The sequence below is a fragment of the Diospyros lotus genome, chromosome 5 (genome assembly GCF_014633365.1).
Source record: "Diospyros lotus cultivar Yz01 chromosome 5, ASM1463336v1, whole genome shotgun sequence".
NCBI classification, from domain to species: Eukaryota; Viridiplantae; Streptophyta; class Magnoliopsida; order Ericales; family Ebenaceae; genus Diospyros; species Diospyros lotus.
In genome coordinates, this window is record NC_068342.1 from 10,744,051 (window position 1) to 10,766,700 (window position 22,650).

Consider the following 22,650-nt stretch of genomic DNA (forward strand, 5'->3'; position numbering starts at 1 on the left):
CGTGGTAATATAAAGTACACACTTAGTGAGTTTGGTTTGATGAGTACTTTATATTGCCCAGCCCAAATTATGCAATCCGGTTGAAAGCATTTCGATTGCTTTGGCTGCAACCGCAACTTTGAGGTGATCATTTTTTAATGTAAAAGTTCATATAATTCAAACGAATACCTCCTTTTACAGCGTTTCAAAGCTTTGCATCCAAGTTGAAATGCAAATATAAAAATCCAGATTTGAAAGGAGAATGATCACGTTACATGACTCAAAGTTTGCGTGGAAATGGTTTGTCTTATATAAATAGAGATAGAGGCGATTGAAATGTTAAATTCATATATAATCGCCTGTGTCTGGTAAGATCAAGACATGACCGAATTTCAAATACTGAATCTTGTCACCTTAATTAGATTCTAGTTAGCCTCATCTTCTTTGTCTCTCTTAATTAGAACGTCCAAAATAACCGACACAATGTTCTGACTGTAAAATTTACTTCCAAGGAATGGGATAACCAGCAGACCAGATGGTATATCAGATGATGAAATCTCTTCGGCGATGAAATTGAACCACCTCGTTGACAAATATAACTTACCATAAACATTCCATCAAGTTCCTTATGAAATGAATGGAGATTGTAAATAATTCAATTTCCGAAGTTAAAATTGCAATATCCAAATCCAACAGAATGTGTTCCATAAAACATCCATCTTGCAACACATTTCAGCTTGAGAGAACCCCTCGGAAACAGGCATAAATTTTATGAACATGAATATGTTTCCAATACTACAATATTACACATTGGAACATGTGAATAACCATCTCCCCCCCACCCCCACCCCCCACCCCCCCCCCCAAAAAAAAAAAGTCTTCTGCTTTATAGACTAATCTGTAGTTATGGGCATTCATTAAGCCTGATTTAGAGAAATCACAATGAGAACGGCTGTGTGTAAATATCGAATGGCTGGCAGGCAGTTAACTGTGGCTCCTGTTAGCAAGTGAAACAAGTCAGATTGACATAAACCTGCGCTGGCAAGATATGATGCAAAAAGCAGGCGTGGCATTCAAATTTGAGGAGCTATCTCAAGAATGATGAGTCTATGCACTTGTCAATTGAAAATTTTGGAGGAAACTATTCTGTAATGCAGTTCATAATTTAGGAAAACAGATCAAACTATTTTGCGTTATTATCAACTAATATGGGGAATATGAACAACCACCAGAATCGATTACACCTTAAGTTAATCAAATACAGTACCTAGAATCAAACCCTTACGTGCACAGGCATGGATTCTTGTAATATTAGTTGCCTATTGCTCCCTATCATTTTTAGATGAATGAATTACTTCATAGATTCATTCGTCTAAAAATGCTAGGAAGCAATGCATGCATATGCTACTTTAATGTACTCATCTACCAAAAAAGGTTAAAAAAATGGATGTTTAGATACTACAGGCAAGGATGATGTATTTAACATTTTTAACTCCAGAAACTTCTGCTCAGCTGTTCTCAGGGATGACAACAGTTCCAGTTCCCCCTTAGCAAGTTCATTTCCCATCACACTGCAACAGGCAAACCACGAAGGAAAACGGCCTCTTTTCTTCATGCAACATGCATGGTACGCACACATGGACATACATACAGAGAGAGGGCAAATACCCATAACAGAACAACACCAAGATCAAAGGAACATGTAGAGCAGAAACATGAATGCTGATTCATGAAATGAGTAGCTACTGGTTTCCATTTAAGGGGGTACTCAACATGATTAAATCACGGGTTCCTGAGGTTAGCAAAAGCATGCCTATGATGGATCAGCATTAAGATGGCATCCAAATAACATTAAAGATTAATAATTGAGACACAAAGACAGAATACCTGTCTCAATCCGCCAGTAGCGCTGCCACCTGTCAGAAGCATGGTGAGGAGGGATGTTACAGCACCACCCCCGATCGCACTGTCATTTCCAACACTTTGGATGGCAGAGCGCATAGAATTTAGTATGCTTCCATATGTTGTCCCATGCCCACGCTCAAAGGCTTGGATGAAACAGAAAGTCATTGCCCCTGTTGAAGTAACTTTAGATAGAGCCTGTTCCCATCAAAACATTAGTTTGAATCCTTTATTTTTTCATTTTGGCCTAAAGCCTTTGGCAATGGAAATATTAAGAAAGTACAATCAGGTTGTCTGAAACTTACAGAAGTATCAGCAGAGGTTTGGTCATCATCACAGCCACTGAAGGATATAACTTCACCACCATTTGTTCCTTTCCAAACACCTGATCGTGGGCGATGGTCCTCCCAGGTATACTGCCCACTCCTATTTTTGAAGATTGAAATAAATGAAGAATTAAATATGAACCCAATGAAACTGATTATACTAGAAAATTTTGCAGATGTGAATACAGACAAATATATGAGATAAAGATACTCTCTCTGGATTTTGTAACTTGCAGCAATGAACAATCAGAAATTAAAGATTGCAAGATACTAATTTTCTATTTGGTTTTTGGAGCCAAGGGGGCAGAAACAATATTACCTAATGGTATGAACAAAATTTTGCATGACTTGCCCTTGAAAGATATGTATCATTCCAGGAATGTATATATATATATATGTATATATATATCTTGGACTGGATTCTGTTTCTACACATGATGTGCTTGGGAGATGAATTAGTTCAAGTCTCCAAACAGGAATGGCACAAACAATGGGCTACTCTTATTTTAGTGTCAACTCTTTCTTTCTTTTTCTTTTTCTGTTTTTCTTGTTTCCTGATAAGCTTCTCCTCATCTTTTACAGCTTTGGTTTTGAGATAATAACCTTAATGATACTAGCCATAATATCCCTTAGAAAGCCTGCATACAATCTCCAGGGAGAGAGTGATTGCTGGAAATCCCAATACACACACACATATAAGATGAACACATAGGTCCACAACCACATCTCAAACCTCTCAGTTTTGGTGCTTCTGAATACAAAATGTTGGCTGTTTTTCTTATCATAGGATGAGCCACTACTTCCAAGCATGGTACAGAGTGAAACTTCGTTACAAGGTCCTTTCTATTTGTGTGATCACATTCAATCTGGAGAAAGTGTAATTTTTACTGTATTAAACGGGCATGCACTAAAGGTTTGTCTCCTTAATAACGTGGGTTTATTAAAAGTGGACAACCAAATCAAGATGGAGTAATAGGAGGGAAATGTTGCAATTCAAAGTACTAACACCATAATATAAGCACACCTGTTCATTCTGCAAAGGAATGGTAAATCTAACACAGTGCCACTGTGGCAAGCATCTATTATAGCATGAAGCTTAACACCATAAGGAAGAGGCTTGACAATTGTTGCATTGATTTCATCATCAACAATCATACCCTGAGTTTCGAAGTCAAGGGGGCACAATGTTTCATCATAACCATCAACTTCATCACCACTATAATTCCTTTGCCTTGAACCATGACCAGAATAGTGAAATAGCAATGAATCTCCTGGTTGGCAGCCCTGTACAAGCCAATATAACGCCATCCTCATGTTTTGCTTGGTTGGAATCCTGAAGGGATCAGTTTCTTCTTCTGCATTTAAGAGTTCATGGGAAAGACTCATCAGACATCACTAGACAAATTCAACAAAAAGGGAAATAAGATCAGATTCATCGGACTACGAAATGGATCTAAACAATAGATTATAGTAGTCAGAAACTTGCAAGTAAAGGCTCAACTAATTTGAGCAACCATTGTTGATAAGACTAACAGAGAATTAAATTTTCTAATAGATATCATGCATTAAAAGCTGAACACAACTTGATTTTGACCAGATATCTTGCCCATACTGATTATGTTGCCAGGAAAATTAAGAAAACAAATTAGGTGAATCACCAAAAACAGAAACTGCTATTAGTAAGTTTCCAGGTGTTCTTTTATTTTCCCAGCTTTTCTTAAGTCATTCTTACCCAAACAAAATTTCAGTCTTCTCAAGTGTATGTCATGACCCTAGGAGCAATAGAGGGGCAAAATTGTAATAAGGTTATAATAGTTTGTTAGAAGATATTTTGCAATTTGTTAGGATTACATGGGTGTAGTTAGGAATTCAGTTAGTAGCCAGCTATGCCGATAAAAGGGGTACTGTAAGAGGATGGGATTATCATGTGAAATGAGATTCAAATCCTTCCTTCCTAATTCTCTATATTCCTCTCTCGGTTCTCTCTAATTTCTCCCTCCCTCCAATTCTGATTTCTCCCCTAATTCCAGTCACAACCCTAGGTAACTCTAGGAATGTGACAAATGGTATCAAAGCCAATCGATCCTCGGCTGTGATTCCGACAAACTCATTGCAATTTGGTTAAAAGGTCTGAATCCTAGGGGTAGTCTAAACCGGAAGATCTCAGCTATTAACAGGTGAGTGCAAGCAGCGTTTCCAATCAACTTCAGAGGAATCAAAGGATGGGTCATAACCGAGAGAGAAGAAACTCTCAATTCAAAATTGAGGAACAATCGCTGAACATTGGCGAGTGCGATTCAATCTGGAGAAATTCTCAGTTGAGTTAATTGAGTAGTTGTTTGGCCACCGACTCCTTCTGCTTGAGTTAATCGAATCCTGAATTAAAGGCAAAGCCAACCCAGATCTCAACAGATTCTGTTTGAGGCAGATTAAGTCTGGACGACTTCTTTAAGCTGTGGTTGAGGCGAGAAGGAAAGCGTGGTAGGAAGCGGATATTGAGCAAATGCTGAACAACAGACAATGTGATCCAATAAGAGGAATCAGATCAAAGACACTAAAATTCAGATCTAGGTTACTGCAGATGACTAAGGCGATTCGGTGAAGCACATCCCGGCTATCCTCGATTCTGGAATTGGATTGAGGGCTTGTTGATTCACGGCCATCGGCAGTCCTAATTGGCGGTCGAGTGTAGATCAAAGGAGACAATAGTCGTCAATCGGTGGTGGCGATCATTACTTGTAAGCCACAGAAGCCGATTATAGGTTGCCAACTACTCTGAGGAGATCGATTACCCAACAAATCTAGGCGTTTGTAAGACCTAGGCGATGGCTGGAAGCCATTCAAAGGCAATTCAGGAAGACAAACTCAAAAAAAAAAAAAAAAATGGAAGTATGGCGATTGCTGATTATTAGTGGTTGTTGAACATAAGCGATACTTAGTAGTTGTTCTCAATTGCTTCTATCCTTTAAGCTTAGGCAGTTTCAGCAAGCTGTGAGAAAGGAGATCTCAGCTGCGGAGGAAGATTTTCAAAAGAAATTAAACTGTGGAGATGGCCACAGGACTTAGTGGAAGTGCACAGTCAAGAGAGAAAACACTCAAGGAGCAATGGGTCGCAACAAGAAATGAATTCGATAACCTCAAACGAAAGTTGGACGACTTGATGATTTTATTCTCACAGAAATTTTAGGCTAGTGTTCTTGTTGAATGCTTCTCTAAGGAGTACTTCTACTTTCCTAAATCAACTTAGAGATGAATTCAATAACCTAACGCAAGAAGGGTCACTAACGGATTATAAGATCAAATTTGAGGAATTAAAAGCACTGATGCTTAATTCTCAACCAACCTTGAAGGAATCTTACTTTGTGTTGAAGTTCATTGATGGTCTTAACGATGTGTTAAGACCTATTGTGAGAATGATGTGTCCTGCCACCGTAGAACAAGCGGCGGAGAGGGCGAGGCTTCATGAAACGGCATTGGAAGTCATTTCTAGAAAGCACAAGCAGCAGCCTAATGGTTATGCTAAGAGAAGCTAGCAGATTGGAGGTATTCCTAAGACTACTGAGGCCCTAAATATTTGGACTAATTGTTGCAAGAAGTGAGGAAAGACCTAAAATGGAGCAAGTCATTCAAAATGACAAGGGAGGAAGGGCAGCTACTGGAGGAATTATTGAGGCTCCAACGGAGGAGAGGAGAAAGACGTTGAAATGAATCATGTTACAATTGCCAGGGAATCCGAAGGACAACCAAGAAATCATGATGAAGTAGCATGGGAACAAAACATTGATTCATTGGTGATGCCGGCTAATAGTTAGGCCACCCTTCCCCTAGCTGTTACAGTTGCAAACGGTAGCAAAATGATCAGTAAATATAGGTGCAAGAACTGCACATGGAGGATGAAGGGGAATGAGTTCACCACTGATTTGAGAATTCTGCATTTGGGAGGCAGCCATATCGTGTTAGGCGTTGATTGGAGGAAGACGATTATACGTCAAGTCTCTTGTGGGGCTGTTCATGTTGTGGCTTTATCAAAAGATGGCCTGCTACAAGCTTGGGGCTACAATGAATATGGTCAACTTGGTAGAGGTGTTAATTGTGAAGGACTTCAGGGGGCACATGTTATAAATGCATATGCAAAATTCCTTGATGAGGCCCTAGAGCTTGCAAAGATTATTCAAGTGTCATGCAGGGAGTATCACAGTGCAGCTATTTCAGAGAAAGGAGAGGTCTATACCTGGGGGCTAGGAACCATGGGCCAACTTGGGCATTGTTCACTTCAGTCTGGAGATAAGGAGCTTTTGCCAAGGCAAGTTTCAGCAATAGATGGAATCTGTGTAAAAGATATTGCATGTGATGGTGTACATACATGTGCTCTGACTGAGAAGGGGGCTCTTTATGCTTGGGGTGGTGGTCAAGCTGGCCAATTAGGCCTTGGCCATCAAACTAGATTCTTCTCATGCAACCCTAATGAATCTGGAACATTGTTCCACAACATATCTGCTTTGGTTGTCCCAACTGGGGTCCAACTTGTTGCATGTGGACATTCTCACACACTTATTTATACCAGAGATGGGAGAATTCAGGGGTGGGGTCAGCTATGGCCATGCTGCTAATGAGAGATTGACACATGCTTGGTATCCATCTCCAGTTGACTGGTGTGTTGAGGAAGTACGAAAGTTAGCAGTTGGAGGTGGTCATTCAGCAGAGCTGACGGATGCATGTTCTTTGAAGGAATTGTGTGAATTTAGGCTTGCAGACGGTGTCACTCTGGCTAATGCTTCTGAGATCGAGGATGATGCAACCAGACCTGGATCAGATGCTCTAGCACAGCTTTGTCAAAGATTAAGGGAGCATCAGCTAGATATTGGTGGTCACAACCATGAAGACAATGAATTTGATGATGGAAGTACTAGTGTACTAGTTTGTTCTAGAGGAGGAGCTGGCATACTGGAAGTATGCATGGAACTAGTCATCGAGCTGTGGGAGCAGAACATTAGGGCTGAACAGAGGAACTGCCATGCAGTTAGGAAGATGTTGAGAGAAAAGGTTGCTGCCGGACTAATAATTGCTACCGTGCACTGGCATAATTCATGTATGACGACCCAAGCCATTGCTGGGACTTACAGATCAGTGGGAAAAGAGAACCTTTGCATGGAGATCTGTGAAAACATTTTACAAGTGTAGGAAAAGCAAAAGAGAAGGAACATAAAAGCAAAGAGGAATGAGCCTAGAAGGAGAAAGAGAGAAAAAGAGATTAAACATACAGTGAGAATGGGAATCGGATGAAAAAACAACGGCTCAATGGTAATAAATTTCTTGGGGACAAGAAATCTCCCAAGGAGAGGGGAATTATCATGACCCCAAGAGCAATAGAAGGGCAAAATTGTAATAGGGTTACAATAGTTTGTTAGGAGATATTTGGCAATTTGTTACGAGCACATGGGTGCTGTTAAGAATTCAGTTAGCAGTCAGCTATGCGTATAAAAGGGCTACTGTAAGAGGATGGGATTGCCATGTGAAATGAGATTCAAATCCTTCCTTTCTAATTCTCTCTATCCCTCTCTCTATTCTCTCTAATTTCTCCCTCCCTTTCTGCTCATTTCTTTCCCTCCAATTCTGATTTCTCCCCTAATTCCAGTCAGAACACTAGGTAACCCTAGAAATGTGACAGTGTAATCCATGTAGAAAGGAAATTGAGGGACTTGCAAAACAAGAAATCAGGTAAAAGGGATATGATACAACTTCACTCCGATACCTTAACAAAAATATTATGTTATCTGCTCAAGACCAGCAGTTGAACAACAACGTAGAAATTACTCCAGTTAGCTATCAGTTTTAACCTGCTAAGTGATAGCTAAACGACCAAAAGACAGCACCCCATTTGCAGGGAACCGAAGATAACATTTGACTCCAGTTTTGAAACATCAAACAGGGCCCAAAATTGAAATAATGTATTCAACTAAAGCAAAAAATAATCCTTCTAAAGGACTTCAGGAACTGGAATGTCATGTTAAATTTTGGGAATAACAATATCACACACAATAAGGGCCAGTTTGGATAGCTTTTGCTTTCATTTTTTCATTTTTTTTTTTTGAAACACAAAAGCAGAAAACGGCATTTGATTACTTGTTTTTGTTGTCAAAAATTTTGAGAACAAGAACAAGGTGTTTTCCGAACTTTCATTTCCATCTTCTTCCCTCTCTCCTACCATTTACCATAGGCAACCCAAGGCCTTGCAGGGGTAGCCAGAAACTGCCAACCATCGCTGATGATCCTACACCGGGATTTTCTTGTTGCCGGAAACTCTAGAAGTTGCCAGATCTCTGGTCTCAGACAGCTTGGGATTTGGACAAATATTCTGTTACTTTAATTGACAACCAATATCAAAAGCAGTAAAAGCTACTAACCTAGAATTTGGAACCCGATAATCTAGTACCACTGCAATTAGTATTGGTGATGTAGTTGGGTTTAGAAACTTGCATACAAGCTGCCTCTTTAAACTTTACATTGTTTACTAGCCTAGGGCCTAGGGGCATCTCAAGAGTATTAAGGAGACATTAAAATTCATGAGTACAAAGGCTAAGTGAATTTTGCTGGAAACTTTCCAGCAAAATGCGAGAGATGCTGAGAAAAACATCTCTTTCACTATGCTGTACACTACCGTATGGTGTTTCAAGAAATTGTCTGAATCAATATTCATGCTTCATTAAGATAAAATCCTAGCAGCTCTGAATCAATATTCAGGCTTGATTAAGATAGTATCTGGATTAGGGTCAATGAAGCGGGTTCGCAATAATGACAATGACAAAAAGAACATATAAACCTTTATGGTTGATTAGTAATTGCCTTGCAGAGGATATGTTTATAAACGATATATAATGGGAAAATTAGAATATATTCAGCCAACCACACCTCGTTGGATTAACAAGTCTGGAACTGGAAAGTCAAGGCACTGGAAGAGAGGCAGTAAAATTGTAGCTAAGCTTGACCATTTTATAATACAATCTTACTAAATCAATTTTAAAGGAACATTCAATTTTAGAGATGTGCTAATATAGTTACTTGCCCATATTAACTCCAAATATGATTGGTTACTAATCTTCTAGATCTTCATGCAGTTAAACAGACAGTGTCTTAGACAACAATTCCAAAATTCAAATGGGTCCTAAATTCATTCCTTGAGTGAAATTCACAAGGAAACTGCATCATTATCTTCTATTTTTCCAATTTCTTATTTCCTCAGGGTGTATGCATAGTTTAAGGGGTAAATGCAAACATGAAAGTCATTCTACTTTCCTGAAAAGAATCACATTAAACTTTGAAACACGAACCATTTTTTTGGAAGACTAATCAATGATACCCAGTTCATGGTTCGATAGGGTAGATAATTGTCAGATTGGAGAATTCTCAACTTCCGAGAGGAATTGAGAAGAGGGAATTGGGAATTTAGGGGGGAAAAGATGAGAAGGGAGAGTGAGAGAGAGAATTCAGAAATGAGAGGGAAGAGAAAAGAGAGGGAAACTGATTTCCAATTCATTCATCATGTGGACTTGGGCGTAGATCAGTGGTATTTATACTGATCTATGTCCTAATTTGGGTGTCAAAAACGATTAGCCCCTTGTCCACTTGGGCTTACAACTTGTCACGTGCATGCTGGAACATTCCTCCAGCTATGCTAAGAACGTAGCTTATTTAACAAGGCCAAACAGCCCATTACACAAGGCTAACAACCTGCTAACGTAACAATAATGTGGGTGCCATTATGCAATATGACATTCTCCAATCTATGTGGTGCAATTGGGTCAACTTAGTAGCAGTATTTGGGCTTTATATTGCGTTTGGCTTCATCATTCTAGAATTTTTTAGAATTTTCTTTTAATTTTCAGTGACACATGTACTCTGAACCCAAGTCAGGCATGTAAATGCACAATGATCAGTGTTATCCCTAGGGTTCCCTGGTTTAGGATTCTTTAAAAGAAAATTAAGCCTCTCAAAATCTTTACCCACTCACGGATTGAAAGCTTAAGACAGAATACAAGTAATCAAAAGAAACAAAAGAAATAGAATAGAAAGAAGAAAGCAAACCACACACAATAGGCAGATCTTTTATCCTGGTTAGGATTATCCAATATGGATAGCCCTACATCCAGCCTTGAAACACCCGAGAGAAGTCTTCTATTATCCAAAAATGATCAGTACAAGCAATCCCTTCTTACCCGAGTACACAATACAATTCTCTTCCAAGATTACAAAGAACCACCAAATTTCTAGCCTTTCCTCTCAGAGAATAAATGCACTCGATAGTCAGAATGTTTCATACCCTCAAACGACTACCCCTGCACTCTATTTATAATAGGGGCGGACACGCCAATACAACCAATTGGATTTAGGTAATTCCGGTTTAAACCCCCCAACTTAAACATAATTACAGCTGAGCCACCGCCTATCTAATTAGCCACTTGAGACACTTGACTGCTTCCACTTGAATATGAGACTTAACTCTAGGCAAACCGATTCAAAATCAGGATAGTTGCGCATTCAAGGCTTGTGATGTTGGTACCACTGAGACTAAATCTGAAGTGTATTTTTGTCCTGGTTAATAATTTGATTCCTGAGGTTACATACTAGTGTTTGTTAAAATGAGCGAAACAAGGTTGTATCAAAATAAAATTGAAATGTTTTTCAAACCAAGATATGAAATGGTAAGATAAGACTGGGAAGCATTCCGAGATTATCATATTGTTTGTTAAATTTTTTAGAATGCATTAGGGAATATATGGGTAATTTTTTTCTTATATGTAAGTTTCGAGATAAATTTATTTGGGACTTTTCTCTTTCCTTAGCAGCAATCAGATGGGCCATATTGCTTCTTTCATTTTTCCTTTCCAAAGACTCTTTTCCAGATCCGAATCAAAATATTGTGCCAAACATGTGCTTTTCCCCCAACATTCCCACCATAGAAGGAATAAATCAGATTCCAATCCAAAAATTTGCCTGCTGGAACCTAAAAAGAAATAAAAATCTACAACACTTTATGGTGACATCATATCAAAAGAGAAGTCCTCAAGGTATAAGTCAACCAAATGAAAAAATCAAGAATCCAAGGCAAGAATTGTTATCAGATCAAGTAAAACCTATAGAACTCCATATAAATAGCTAGCTTGAATGAGAGGAGAAGGAAACGTACCGGTGAGCATGAGAATCGAAGACTCAGGGAAATGAAACTTGTTGATCAAGAGATATCTCATGCACTTGGCGTCGTTGATGCAGCCCTTGAGCTCGTGCCTCGAGTACCGATAAGATATTCCGCAGATCACGGCCTTCTTCCTCCCGTGGGCCGGCGGCGGAGGACCAGGTGGCGCGTGGTTGTAAGGAGAAGGAGCCGGAGGCGCCGGGTGGTGTTGACCGGATGAAGCCGCCGGCGGTGGAGGAGGAGCCGCGCGAGGATCGACGATCTGAGTGACGGCCTGGCATATGGCGCAGCGGATCGACCTCGCCCCAGGCGGCAGTTGCAGCGGCGTGCGGCAATTGGAGCAGTTGACGAGGCTAAACATGGCGGAAGGGCACGGTACGTTTGGAGATCGGGGAGGGTACGGTTGGAAGAAGGGTTAAAACGGAGGAGAGAGAAGGTCCCGCCGATGCCGTCATATGTAAATCCAAATCCCAATAAATAAATAAATGCATCCTATTTGTTACGGTGATTCCTATTATAATTGTCTACCAACTATAATTATCCAAAATTATTAATTAATAATCATACCAACATTATTAATTATTATTATTATTATAAAATGTAAAATATTTTTACTATTTCTCTATGATGAATAATTGTAATTTTCTTATTTCAATCGAATTCATATTATAAACACAATCCAGTGTAATATCACGTTATAAATTAAAATAAATAGTGATCTCAATTTTTTTTAAAATTAACGTTCTTACACAATCCTTCATCTTTTGATATAAAAAATAAATTATAGATAAAAATTTTACTTTATTATATAAGATAAAAAATTAAATTTATAATTTATTAATATAAATTTTAATTTATCATCGCTCAATCACTTTAATCTATTGTAGTTGAACCGACCCTTCTTCATTCATAGCACTGGTATATGCGGTTAGATTGAAGATTCTAAATGAGCTTTCCTTGAGGACTGACTCTGAATGGGGTGCTGAAAAGTCAGGGTACGGTTGATACAGCGCCCAGAAAGTTCAAGTTCTTGTCCCCTCCAAAGGTTTTGCTTTCGTACATAATAAAGAAGAATGAATATCGCACGGTGGGTGGGTGGGTTGCTTCTGGAGTAAGTCATAATCATCATGGGTTGGTCCTCTTATCTTATCTTATAATCATCATGGATGGGTTGGATGCCAGTGCAGATCAGGAATCTAATTTGCCGCTTTTTTATATGCCCAAAATTCAAAAAGAGAGACGCAGAAAATCAGCAAATGCATCAATCCAAATGCTTTCTCTCTTTTGGAGTAGAGAGTCTAGAGACCAGAGAGTGGGATTCAGGCCCTTGGGTCCAAAAAAGAAAAAAGAAAAAAGAAAAGAAGAAAGAGTCTCCCTATTTTGGATAGTATAGGATACGTATAGTAATTCTGTGGTAAACATACATAACTTCTACCTGAGAACTTGCTTCGAAACTTATAGGTGCAGTGCAACTGAATGTTTGATATTTTTCCTACCTCGCGGCCTTGCCATTTGTTAAGGAACTTAAAGATTCATCTAACCCACACTTCAAGTTTCATATTTTTCACACTTCCTTTGTCACCTAGCAATTGTTTTCCTTTCAAGCAAGGATGCACCAGAACAAATAAAACAAATGCTTTATCTCCCTCCACTAAATTGGCTTATGAAGAATAGAAAGGGGGCAAAACAAAAGAAAGGCATAATTATTAGCTTTGATCTGTCCTGCTTCCAGCAGGCGCAGTTGTCAAGTTAACAAAGAGACACTGATCAGTGCTGCGCTCAAACAAACAAATACTCTTCAACACGAAGGAAGATTCGTAATGTCAGACTCAGAACTTCCCTGCAGGGTTAAATTTGGGCATTCTATTCCATTTGTCATGACATCAGTGAGTCCGCGTACAACATCAGCTGGATTAAGGTTTTTTCCCTAGGCACCAGCACGTTGTGTTACAAATTTACAGCCACTAGAACTTTACAAGAACGAAAATTAAAGCTAAAAGCCACTTGGACACTCATCATTTTTTCTCTTAAGACACAGTTAGAACAAGGAGAGCTACTTACTAACTCATTCAGCAGTTTCCACATACTGGAAAGAGGCACCTCATGGCTACCGGAGCCATGAGGTGAGAAAAGGAAAATACCGATGCAACAAGCCGAGTTACAAATGTAACTTCTTGCAGGCACCCTCTTGTAGCATGAGCCTCGTGATTTTAGAGATAAATAGGGTCGCCTCACCAGCCTCACACAATAGGCATAGGTATACTCTCACTTTGTTTCTGGACAGCCTTCACGGCTGCTACTCTTGCTGCATTTGCTGCCCTGTTGGCTGCTGTAACTGCTCTGTTCACTCTTTCGTCCACCTTGGCCACATCATAGGCTTTCTTTGCTGCCTGTCTGGCTTCCTGAGAGAGAGAGAGAAAGAGAAATTAATTAGAGAACTATTTCCAGTTCAATTTTCTTTCTCATTTTCAAGTCTGTTCCTAATTGTTATCTATCAACAACTAAATCATGAAAACTGATTTACTGTATTCTCCTACAACAAAAATTTAAGTCAGAGACAAAAGATTTAATAATATGGGGAAGGAAACTTCATTTTGGCTGACCTATTTACATCAAACACATACGCATATGATATTCAGGCACGCCAAATGATATGATATGTCTTAATTGCTTGTTACTAGTTCTATTTATGTACACTTGTAAGACACTTGGTAGACAGATGTCCATGGGATAGAGATGCAACAGACATGCGGGGACAGGAAGAGATTTCTAATATTGTTTTTAAAACTTTTTGCAAAGATATAAATATTTACAAAAAATATAATAAAATTTTTAAGAATAAAAAAACAAAAATCAAGCTTTATTACAACTCTAACAAAGATAGTTTTTGTCTTTTGTATGTCGAATGATATTTCTATTATCTTTATTATAGATTATGGATTTAAAGTTGGATTAATTGAATTTCATCAATATTTTCATATATAATGCTATTATTGAATGGTGTCTTCACAGGTACCTCCTCAATGTTTTAATTCATTGTTTGTTATTATGTCCACAAACATTATTAAGAAAAATATTATATATATTGTTGAATCCCCGTACGTATTTTTTTCTAAATCACTGTATCCGTATTCCTGTCCATCCATATTTACGCTTATTAGAGAAACTAATGCTGAATTCCCCCCAATTCATACCCATCTCAGCATGAAAGGAGAAGAATATACAGCCATGGCAGCATCATTTTAAATGGCCCACCCAGGTTGATGATTAAAAATTTCCAACATCTAGTTTCAGTCAAAAGATTGAAATCATAGATATTAAAACCAGACCAGTTTGGCTGGCTGTACAGGTCGGACCATGAACCAGTCCCCGTACCAATCAAGTTTATAAAAATAGAAAGACTGGAGATGCATATAAACCAGTCAAAACTGGCAGTTTTTTGGGTGAAGCAGTCAAACCAGTAAAACCAAATAAACTGACTGATATTAATTCTTCTCCAAAAATACTAAATAGCCTACAATTTTAAAAGATTCATCTTCTTTAATAGAGGGGTAAATTAGTCTTTGCGAAAAAAATAGAAGAAAAAGGGAGTACGAACCTTGCTAAAGGCCATCTCCAGTTCTCCATCCAACCATATTCATATAACCTTGCTTAAAAGTTCATATCAAACTCTACTTTCATGCATTGTGATGATGAGAATTGAACATCTTAGTTAATCTTTTGTGTTTTACCTGATAAAATTTGAATATTTAATTAGAAACTCATGTTGTGCTATTTTAATAAGTGTTGATATAACTTGAACAGTGGTGATTAGTGACATCATTAATTTATTATATTTGATATATGAGTTACTAACCTAATGGTTTGACCAATGAGCCAATACCTCAACTAGTTCAATGATTAGTCTGGTTTTAAATACCATGCTTGAGATTAACACATATAACCCAACAGAATGGTTTCAGAAGGATAATTTCAAAGATTAAATTGAACACAATCTTTACAATATTAACCACCAAACTCCTCAGAGCCTCCGAGTTCTATCTAACAGGGCAGGATAGCCTAGAAAAAGAATAAGGAAAGAATAGCATAAAAATTCTCATGAAACATACATATAATAAGGCAAGAATAGCATAACAATTCTCATGAAGCATACATATATAGTGAAAATTGGTGCCCTGGCACAAATCTCAAAAATGTATCTTCTAGTTTTTCACAGAATCTGAAATGTTTAAAAGAAACACGGCCCTAAATATTCCCAATTAATAACAAGAATGATTTCAAAATTTTGTAACTGTAACAGATGCATGCAAGCTACACTTTCCTTCATTGAGCATTTTAATGGACTGCAGCATCATACCTTAGGGTCACAAAAATGTGCATGACACACAAAGAAATATAACTCCCTAAATCATTGTTATCATTGTGCTGTAGATAAAACTTAATTACACCACAAATAAAAGATAAAACAACCTGTCGTACCCATGCAATTTAGATGGCACATGAGATCAGGCAAAGTCTACAGTTGCAACACATTATAAAACCTTGCATCACACTTCACTGCAAATGGTACCTACTTTTGTAAGAATGACAAATAACAAATAATGTTAATATACCTGAACTGCATTCAGTACTTTGGAATGATAAACTGCAACAGGAGATACAGGGTAGGTGGTGTTCTGTGTGCTTGGAACATTAAGAATTCCATTATTCCAGTGCCCAGATTGGGTCTCCCCATTTCTAAAACCGTACATGCCAAGACCTTGCCTTCTGCCCTCATGCCAGGCTCCTTCATAACAATGCCCATTTGCAAAATGATATACTCCAAATCCATGCATCTTGTCAGCAAAGTATTCTCCAGCATAAACATCACCATTCCTAGACATAAGAACAAACAAGTTGTGATAAAGAGTTCCAGGGAAATACTTGAACGCATATTACCTCATTTCAATATAATGAAGATATATATGCCTAAATCTATTGGTTATTCATGGCTACATAGCAGCATTCACAAAAGGTCAATGTTTGATGTCCTGGAGAGATCTCTTTGTTCCTTTTGAGGAACGGGCCACGTTGAGGTTTGCAGCTAGACAAATTTTTATACATTAAATGAAAATAATAGGTTAAAAGAATAGCATACTTAAGTAGCTAAAACAGCTGGAATATGGGATGCTACCTAATGATAGCAAATTACAATCATCCTTGAAACTTCAGCAAAATTTTAAAAGAACTAGTAGATGTCAGGGATCATGTGGCTCCAACTTCATATATCAATATAATTGAAGACAACTAGATTACTTGGAGAAGTACATGCCCTAAGAGAGTTGTTACATTGAAACTCATCTATTGTTAGAATAACATAGCAGTCCACCATCAACCCAAGCTCAGAGTCAATTTACCCTGTATGAAAATACCAATGAGTAACTAATAAAAAGAATGGAAGAAGACCAAAAGGAAGAAGAAACAATTTAGAAAACCCAATTAAATTCACTTCAAATGCAATAAAAGGCATCTTCAAACTTCAGTACACAAGACTCCCTCCTTTGTGAGAGTCAGGAGACAGTGGTATTTGTAGATGGTGATACCCCTTGCGCTGAGACTTATGGCCTTAGGTTCAAACATGATGCCCCACATTTGCTTAGGTGACCACCTACCATATGGTCACTTCAAATGCCATAAAATAAGGAAATCCCAAACTTCAAATCAACTACTTTGTGTGAACAACAAAAAACACCAACATTGACGCAGTGTGTAGCGAGTGTGTGAAAAAACACACCAAAATAAACCCTTGAAAGAGCAAACTTCAATGGTCAAAGTTTAGCTTTCAAGAAAATGCAAAAACAAGACTGTTTTGTTAAGAAAACCCAAATAGGTTGCTGAAATTTGATTGAGAAAAACTTGATTACAAACTCTAGATCCTAGGCATATTTATAGTATTTAGCTAATCCAAATCCATCTAATATTTGTAAACAAAATACAACTAAAATCCTAATAAAAATAAATCCTAAGTAAAAGTCAACTAGAATCTTAATAAAAATAAAACCCTAATCAAACATATGAAGTAGAATCCTAAATCAAGTAAAATTCTAAAACATATGAAGTATTAAAATATTATTCTGGCGCTACTATTTTGGTGATACTGTTTCGATTTGATCGGGTCGGCCTTGGACCGGGTCTTGATTGGTGACCGCATCATTCACCTCCACTTGAGAAAAAATTCGACCTCGAATTTTGATCCGAGTAGGACAAATCCCAGTTCGGCAAGTACAAAGAGAGATTAGCCACATTGAATGTTTAGAAATACCCATATGATTAGGCAAATCCACAACATAAGCATTATCATTGGTCTTCTTTGGAATCTTGTAAGAACCATATTTCTTTGGTTTGAGCTTGTTATGTTTTTTTGCTAGAATTCGTTCCTTTTTCAAGAATATCATGACTTCATCTCCAACCTCAAATATCTTGTGCTTCCTATACTTGTCAGTTGTCGCCTTGTACTTCTTATTTGTGCAATTTTTGCTTGATGTTTTCTTGAACTGCTTGAACTTTTCTGCTAAGGGAACATAAGCAAAGACATTCCTTCCCCTCTTAGCCCTATCTTCATTGGAATGGGTCCAACCATCACCATATTTGTTGCCCTCTGCCTCCATTGTATTATTACTGTTAGATTGAGGATGTTGAACGTTCCATCTTGAGCGCTTCTCTGATCTGGTAGATCTTATCACAGGTCCTTCTCCTCTCATCAACTTTCTTGATTTTGACTCCTCAACAACTTCCGAATTCATCCATAGATTTTTCTTGCCTGGAGAAGCATTCTTTTGCAACTGTTTTGAATAAAGGCTTATTCCATAACTACCAGCAGTCTCTCCATCACTTAAAATATTGATGTTTGTATCCTCTTTTGGTCCAAGCACTTGATTAGCTATAGTGGTAGCTGCTACAACATTCTTAGTTTTGGAATCTAATTTCAGATTAATATCAAAAGCAGTCACGCTACCCGAGTTAACTAGCCTGGGAGATCCAACACCCCTATTCACAAAGAGACCCCTATAACCATCTTGCTTTTGCAATTGCAAACATGAATATATTCCTATTGCCTTCGATTCAACCATGCTAGAGCCTGAATAAACTGTAGAAGAATCTACTATCATTGCCTCCATCTCCTTTATAGTCGCAAGCTGATCAGAAGAAACACCACCATCCTTGGATTGCGAAGCAATACCTGAGCCCTCAGGACTGAAAAATACCCCAATATGAGTCAACAACCTTGGAGGTTCTGTCATGTGAGCAGCATAAACCAAACCTGAGTTTGCAAACGTTGAGGTTATTGGAACAACATAATGTTCGAGATTAAGCTCCAAACTCAACGAAAAACCATTCTTTAGTTTATACTCATCGTTTCTCCAATGGTTGTGTTGCTACACATTCCTCCTAACCTCTTTACCACCAGGGTTAGCTATTGCGCGATCAAGATCATCCTCTTCATCACTATCTTTAATCACCGATCTTCTAGGATTAACAAGGACATGATTAATGGGTGGTCTTCCCACTTCGGCTTGATTCACCCCATTATTCAAGTTACTGTCATCATCAACTCGTAGTAAAACGCCCAATTGGTTGCTGATTTGCTCCAATCGCTGCTGGATAGTACGAGTTACTTCCCGCTGTTCTTTGATTGCTCTCCAAACTACGAACAACCCCTGATCAACATCACGAGGCTAGTTGCTATCGTTACCTTCAAGATTGGCCATCTGATTGGTTGATGAACCGCTCTGATACCATCTGACGCAGCGTGTAGCGCGTGTGAAAAAAAATACCAAAATAAACCCCTGAAAAGGCAAACTTCAATAGCCAAAGTTTGGCTTTCAAGAAGACGCAAAAACAAGACTGTTTTGTTAAGAAAATCCAAATAGATTGTTAAAATTTGATTAATAAAAACTTGATTACAAACTCTAGATCCTAGGCATATTTATAGTATTTGGCTAATCCAAATCCATCTAATATTTGTAAACAAAATCCAACTAAAATCCTAAGTAAAAGTCAACTAGAATCCTAATAAAAATAAAATCCTAATCAAACATGAAATAAAATCCTAAATCAAGTAGAAACATGAAATAGAATTCTAAATCAAGTAGAATTCTAAAACATATGAAATATTAAAATATTATTCTGGCGCTACTATTTCGATGATACCATTTCGATTTGGTCAGGTCGGCCTTGGGTCAGATCTTAATTGGTGACCGCATCAAACATGCTATGGGGTCACCATTGTTGTGACTTGCTGCTGATGACAGGGGAGTTGATGGCTGAAAGTTCTCAAACAATAATTTAATGTGCCTCTCTCTATCTCTCTCTCACTGCACTCTCTTGCAACCACATGCCCGATTGGCAGTGGGGGATGCCACATTCAGAAAATAACTTGACATACTTGGATAAATAAAAAAAAATTATTTTTGTGCCCAAAATATTCTTGCAAAAGACGTTTTAGGTATAATAGTTTCCTAATTCTAAGTCCATCTCACTTCAGAAATAAGAAAATTAATTTTCAAGAAAATGTTTAAATTCTAGACAAAGGAAGTTAGCGTCCAAACTTTAAGCATTCACTCAAACCTCCAAAATTACCAGCAGTGGACCAAAATATAAAAAACTACCCACATTCATATTAACAAAATAAAAGAAAAAAAAAAAAACAGAAAAACTCAGTGGCTATCCAGTCGTGGAAAACAAGGCCTATTTTCTAGAAAAAAAAAAATCATATAAAACTGGAATACGTATTCAAATGAGAAAATTTTCCAAATAGAACATGCATCCATAAACTTGGAACAAGCTAACAAGAACACTCATATCAACAACCCACAAATTGAAAACCTAACGGGTGGCATATTCTCATGGACAGCAAGCATGAAACTTTAATAACGCACAATAATGAAAGACTAATTCACGCACATTTATTTCCAATCAACTATAAGCTGGCAACCACAAGCCTATTTAAAAAATAAAACCAATGGAAATAGAAGGAAATCCAAGGAACTAACATCTAGAATTACCTGAAATGGTAGTGACCGAGACCGTGCTTGACACCCCACTTGAATTCCCCAACATACCTACTGCCATCCTCACAGGTATGAACTCCACAACCATGACTCTGCCCATTTGACCACTCTCCTGCATAGACATCTCCAGTGTAGAACCTATATACCCCAAAACCATGCCTAAGGCCTTGCCTGTACTGCCCTCTGTATCGACTTCCTCTCGCCCAAGTCTCCACTCCATAACCATCGTACTTTCCATCAATCCAATCCCCTTCATATCTCCCACTCATGTAATAGTAATAGACTCCACTACCCGAACACTTGCCCTTGTGAAATTCGCCCTCATAGACATCTCCATTGCTGTAAACCTGAACCCAACATCCTGAATTCGGCCTTTTTTCTTGCTTCGGCCTTGAACCAATTGACCAAAACACCGGCAACGGTCGCCTGGACAATTGCGTTGAGGAAGATAGCTTAATTGGGAAGGAGCGAGCGAGGAACAGCCGGATTGATGGGAGGCGAGGGAGGGCGAGATTGAGGGAGAATAAAAGGGCGGCCGAGAAGGCAAAGGCGGAGAGAAAATCGAGAACGAAGGACCGGCTCGGATGGGAAACCAGGAAGTAGAAGAACGGGAGGGAAAGCAAGAGGATGAGGCGGAGGTGAATCCGGATGCGTCGGAGCCGGCGGAGGAGCCGAAAGGCGGCGGCTTTCGCGGCGGAGGAGTGGATTTTCAACGGCGGCGCCGACGAGAAAGGGTACTGGTGAAGAGAATTGGACAAAGTTGGGCTCCGGAAGAGAGAACTGGGAGAAGAAAAAGGCGGGTTAGGGCCCGGATTAGGATTAGGGTTTGCTTGAGTCATCAGAGGCCGCTTGTGAGGAGTGGATTTGGGAGTCGACGACGACGGCGGTGGCGCAATTGCGTCATTTTGCGGAAGCGTCGTATCGATCAGAATCTGCGGCGTCGCTCCGGAAGCGGGAGCCGGTGGCAGGAGAAGCGGCGGCGAAGGGTTGAAATCGGAAGAGACGCCACTGCTTTCTTTTCCGATCTGAACTTCAGATTTCTTCTGATGCATTACATTACCATCACAACTGAAAAATCCCCAATCTCACACACACACTCTCTATAGATATATATATATGTATATAGATACAAATTTCGTGGTTCTGTATGTATATATGTATATATATGAAACCGGGAAATGTGGAAACCAGAGGAGGCTCTTAGTCTGAGATGGTGGTTTGGACGGAGAGAGAATTTGAAACCAGAGGCGACCGGCCAGAGTACGCAATTTTTAAAGGGAGGGGACTGTGGGGGCTGGGGGGGTGTGTTGAATTTCCGAATATGCCCTCCCGGTGGAGTTTGAATTGCTGAAATGCCATTCCTACTTTATTAGTGGTTTTCCATTAATTTCTTTATTATTTGTGTGCCTCCAAAGTCCCAAATTTGGTAAATCGTGAAAGGCCCTCCCTCCCTATTTCATGCTTATTGCTACCACAGAGAGCCACAGCCAGTCCAAAAACTAGGCCAAAATAAGCATCTGAATTACGTACAAAATGATGGCTACCCAACCCAATTTAAAACATCTCAGTAAGTGCAATTTTTGTATTATTTGTTTTGGTCAAGGTTAAAAATGGAAATGCCATTATTAAAATCAAATGAACACTGAACCCAGCCCAATTAACTAATTCAAAATTTCATCGGATCAAAAAAAGAAGCATCTTTAGCTCAAAAAATAAGTCAAGTCAAGGAGTTGGATTACTAACATGATGTTAATTTGGTGGGTTAACAGTTCAATTCTCGTTTTATTTAAAGATGAAAAACTTAACTTATGATTTACTTTCCTAATATAATTTAGAGTACGAGCATCAGAAACAAAAATAGTCATAAAAAAAATGTCTTTAATTATTGCAATGGTGTAATTGTAATTTCCTATTTTTTGGGAGCACTTTCATATATGAATTTTGAGGTTATTTTCCATCTAACCCTTATTATAGTAATTTTAAACACAATGGCCATGCGATTTTAAACCTGATTAAATGTTAATGTCACCCTATCATGGCAAATCATTCATTATAATTACAAGATTGAACCCTTTCTCCAAGTATATTTAATTAAGAATAGGTCCATATTTAAAATATAAATAAAGTAATAATTGTTGATCCATCACGAGATATTATTATAATCATGGGATATAACTTTTTCTCTAAAATATAAATTTCATTT

At 38.4% G+C, this 22,650-nt stretch overlaps 3 protein-coding genes and 1 pseudogene across 3 annotated transcripts; 1 reads left to right on the plus strand and 3 right to left on the minus strand.

The window, feature by feature from the left end:
• Positions 1-613: 613 nt before the first annotated feature.
• On the minus strand, positions 614-11,859 carry LOC127802426 (metacaspase-1). The gene is made up of 5 exons (XM_052338227.1): positions 11,392-11,859; positions 3,232-3,562; positions 2,187-2,307; positions 1,867-2,079; positions 614-976 (listed from the first exon to the last, which is right to left on the minus strand). Exons 1-5 carry the CDS (start codon positions 11,756-11,758, stop codon positions 917-919), a joined length of 1,092 nt encoding a protein of 363 aa, XP_052194187.1. The 5' UTR covers positions 11,759-11,859; the 3' UTR covers positions 614-916.
• Positions 6,062-7,388, plus strand: LOC127801433 (uncharacterized; annotated as a pseudogene).
• A 1,222-nt stretch (positions 11,860-13,081) lies between the features above and the next one.
• Positions 13,082-21,686, minus strand: LOC127802425 (uncharacterized). The gene is made up of 3 exons (XM_052338225.1): positions 20,442-21,686; positions 16,011-16,272; positions 13,082-13,799 (listed from the first exon to the last, which is right to left on the minus strand). Exons 1-3 carry the CDS (start codon positions 21,497-21,499, stop codon positions 13,638-13,640), a joined length of 1,482 nt encoding a protein of 493 aa, XP_052194185.1. The 5' UTR covers positions 21,500-21,686; the 3' UTR covers positions 13,082-13,637.
• On the minus strand, positions 16,290-20,435 carry LOC127802428 (uncharacterized). Its single transcript, XM_052338229.1, has 2 exons — positions 17,847-20,435; positions 16,290-16,794 (listed from the first exon to the last, which is right to left on the minus strand). The coding sequence occupies exons 1-2, from the start codon at positions 18,675-18,677 to the stop codon at positions 16,768-16,770; spliced, it is 858 nt and encodes a 285-aa protein (XP_052194189.1). The 5' UTR covers positions 18,678-20,435; the 3' UTR covers positions 16,290-16,767.
• Positions 21,687-22,650: the final 964 nt, after the last annotated feature.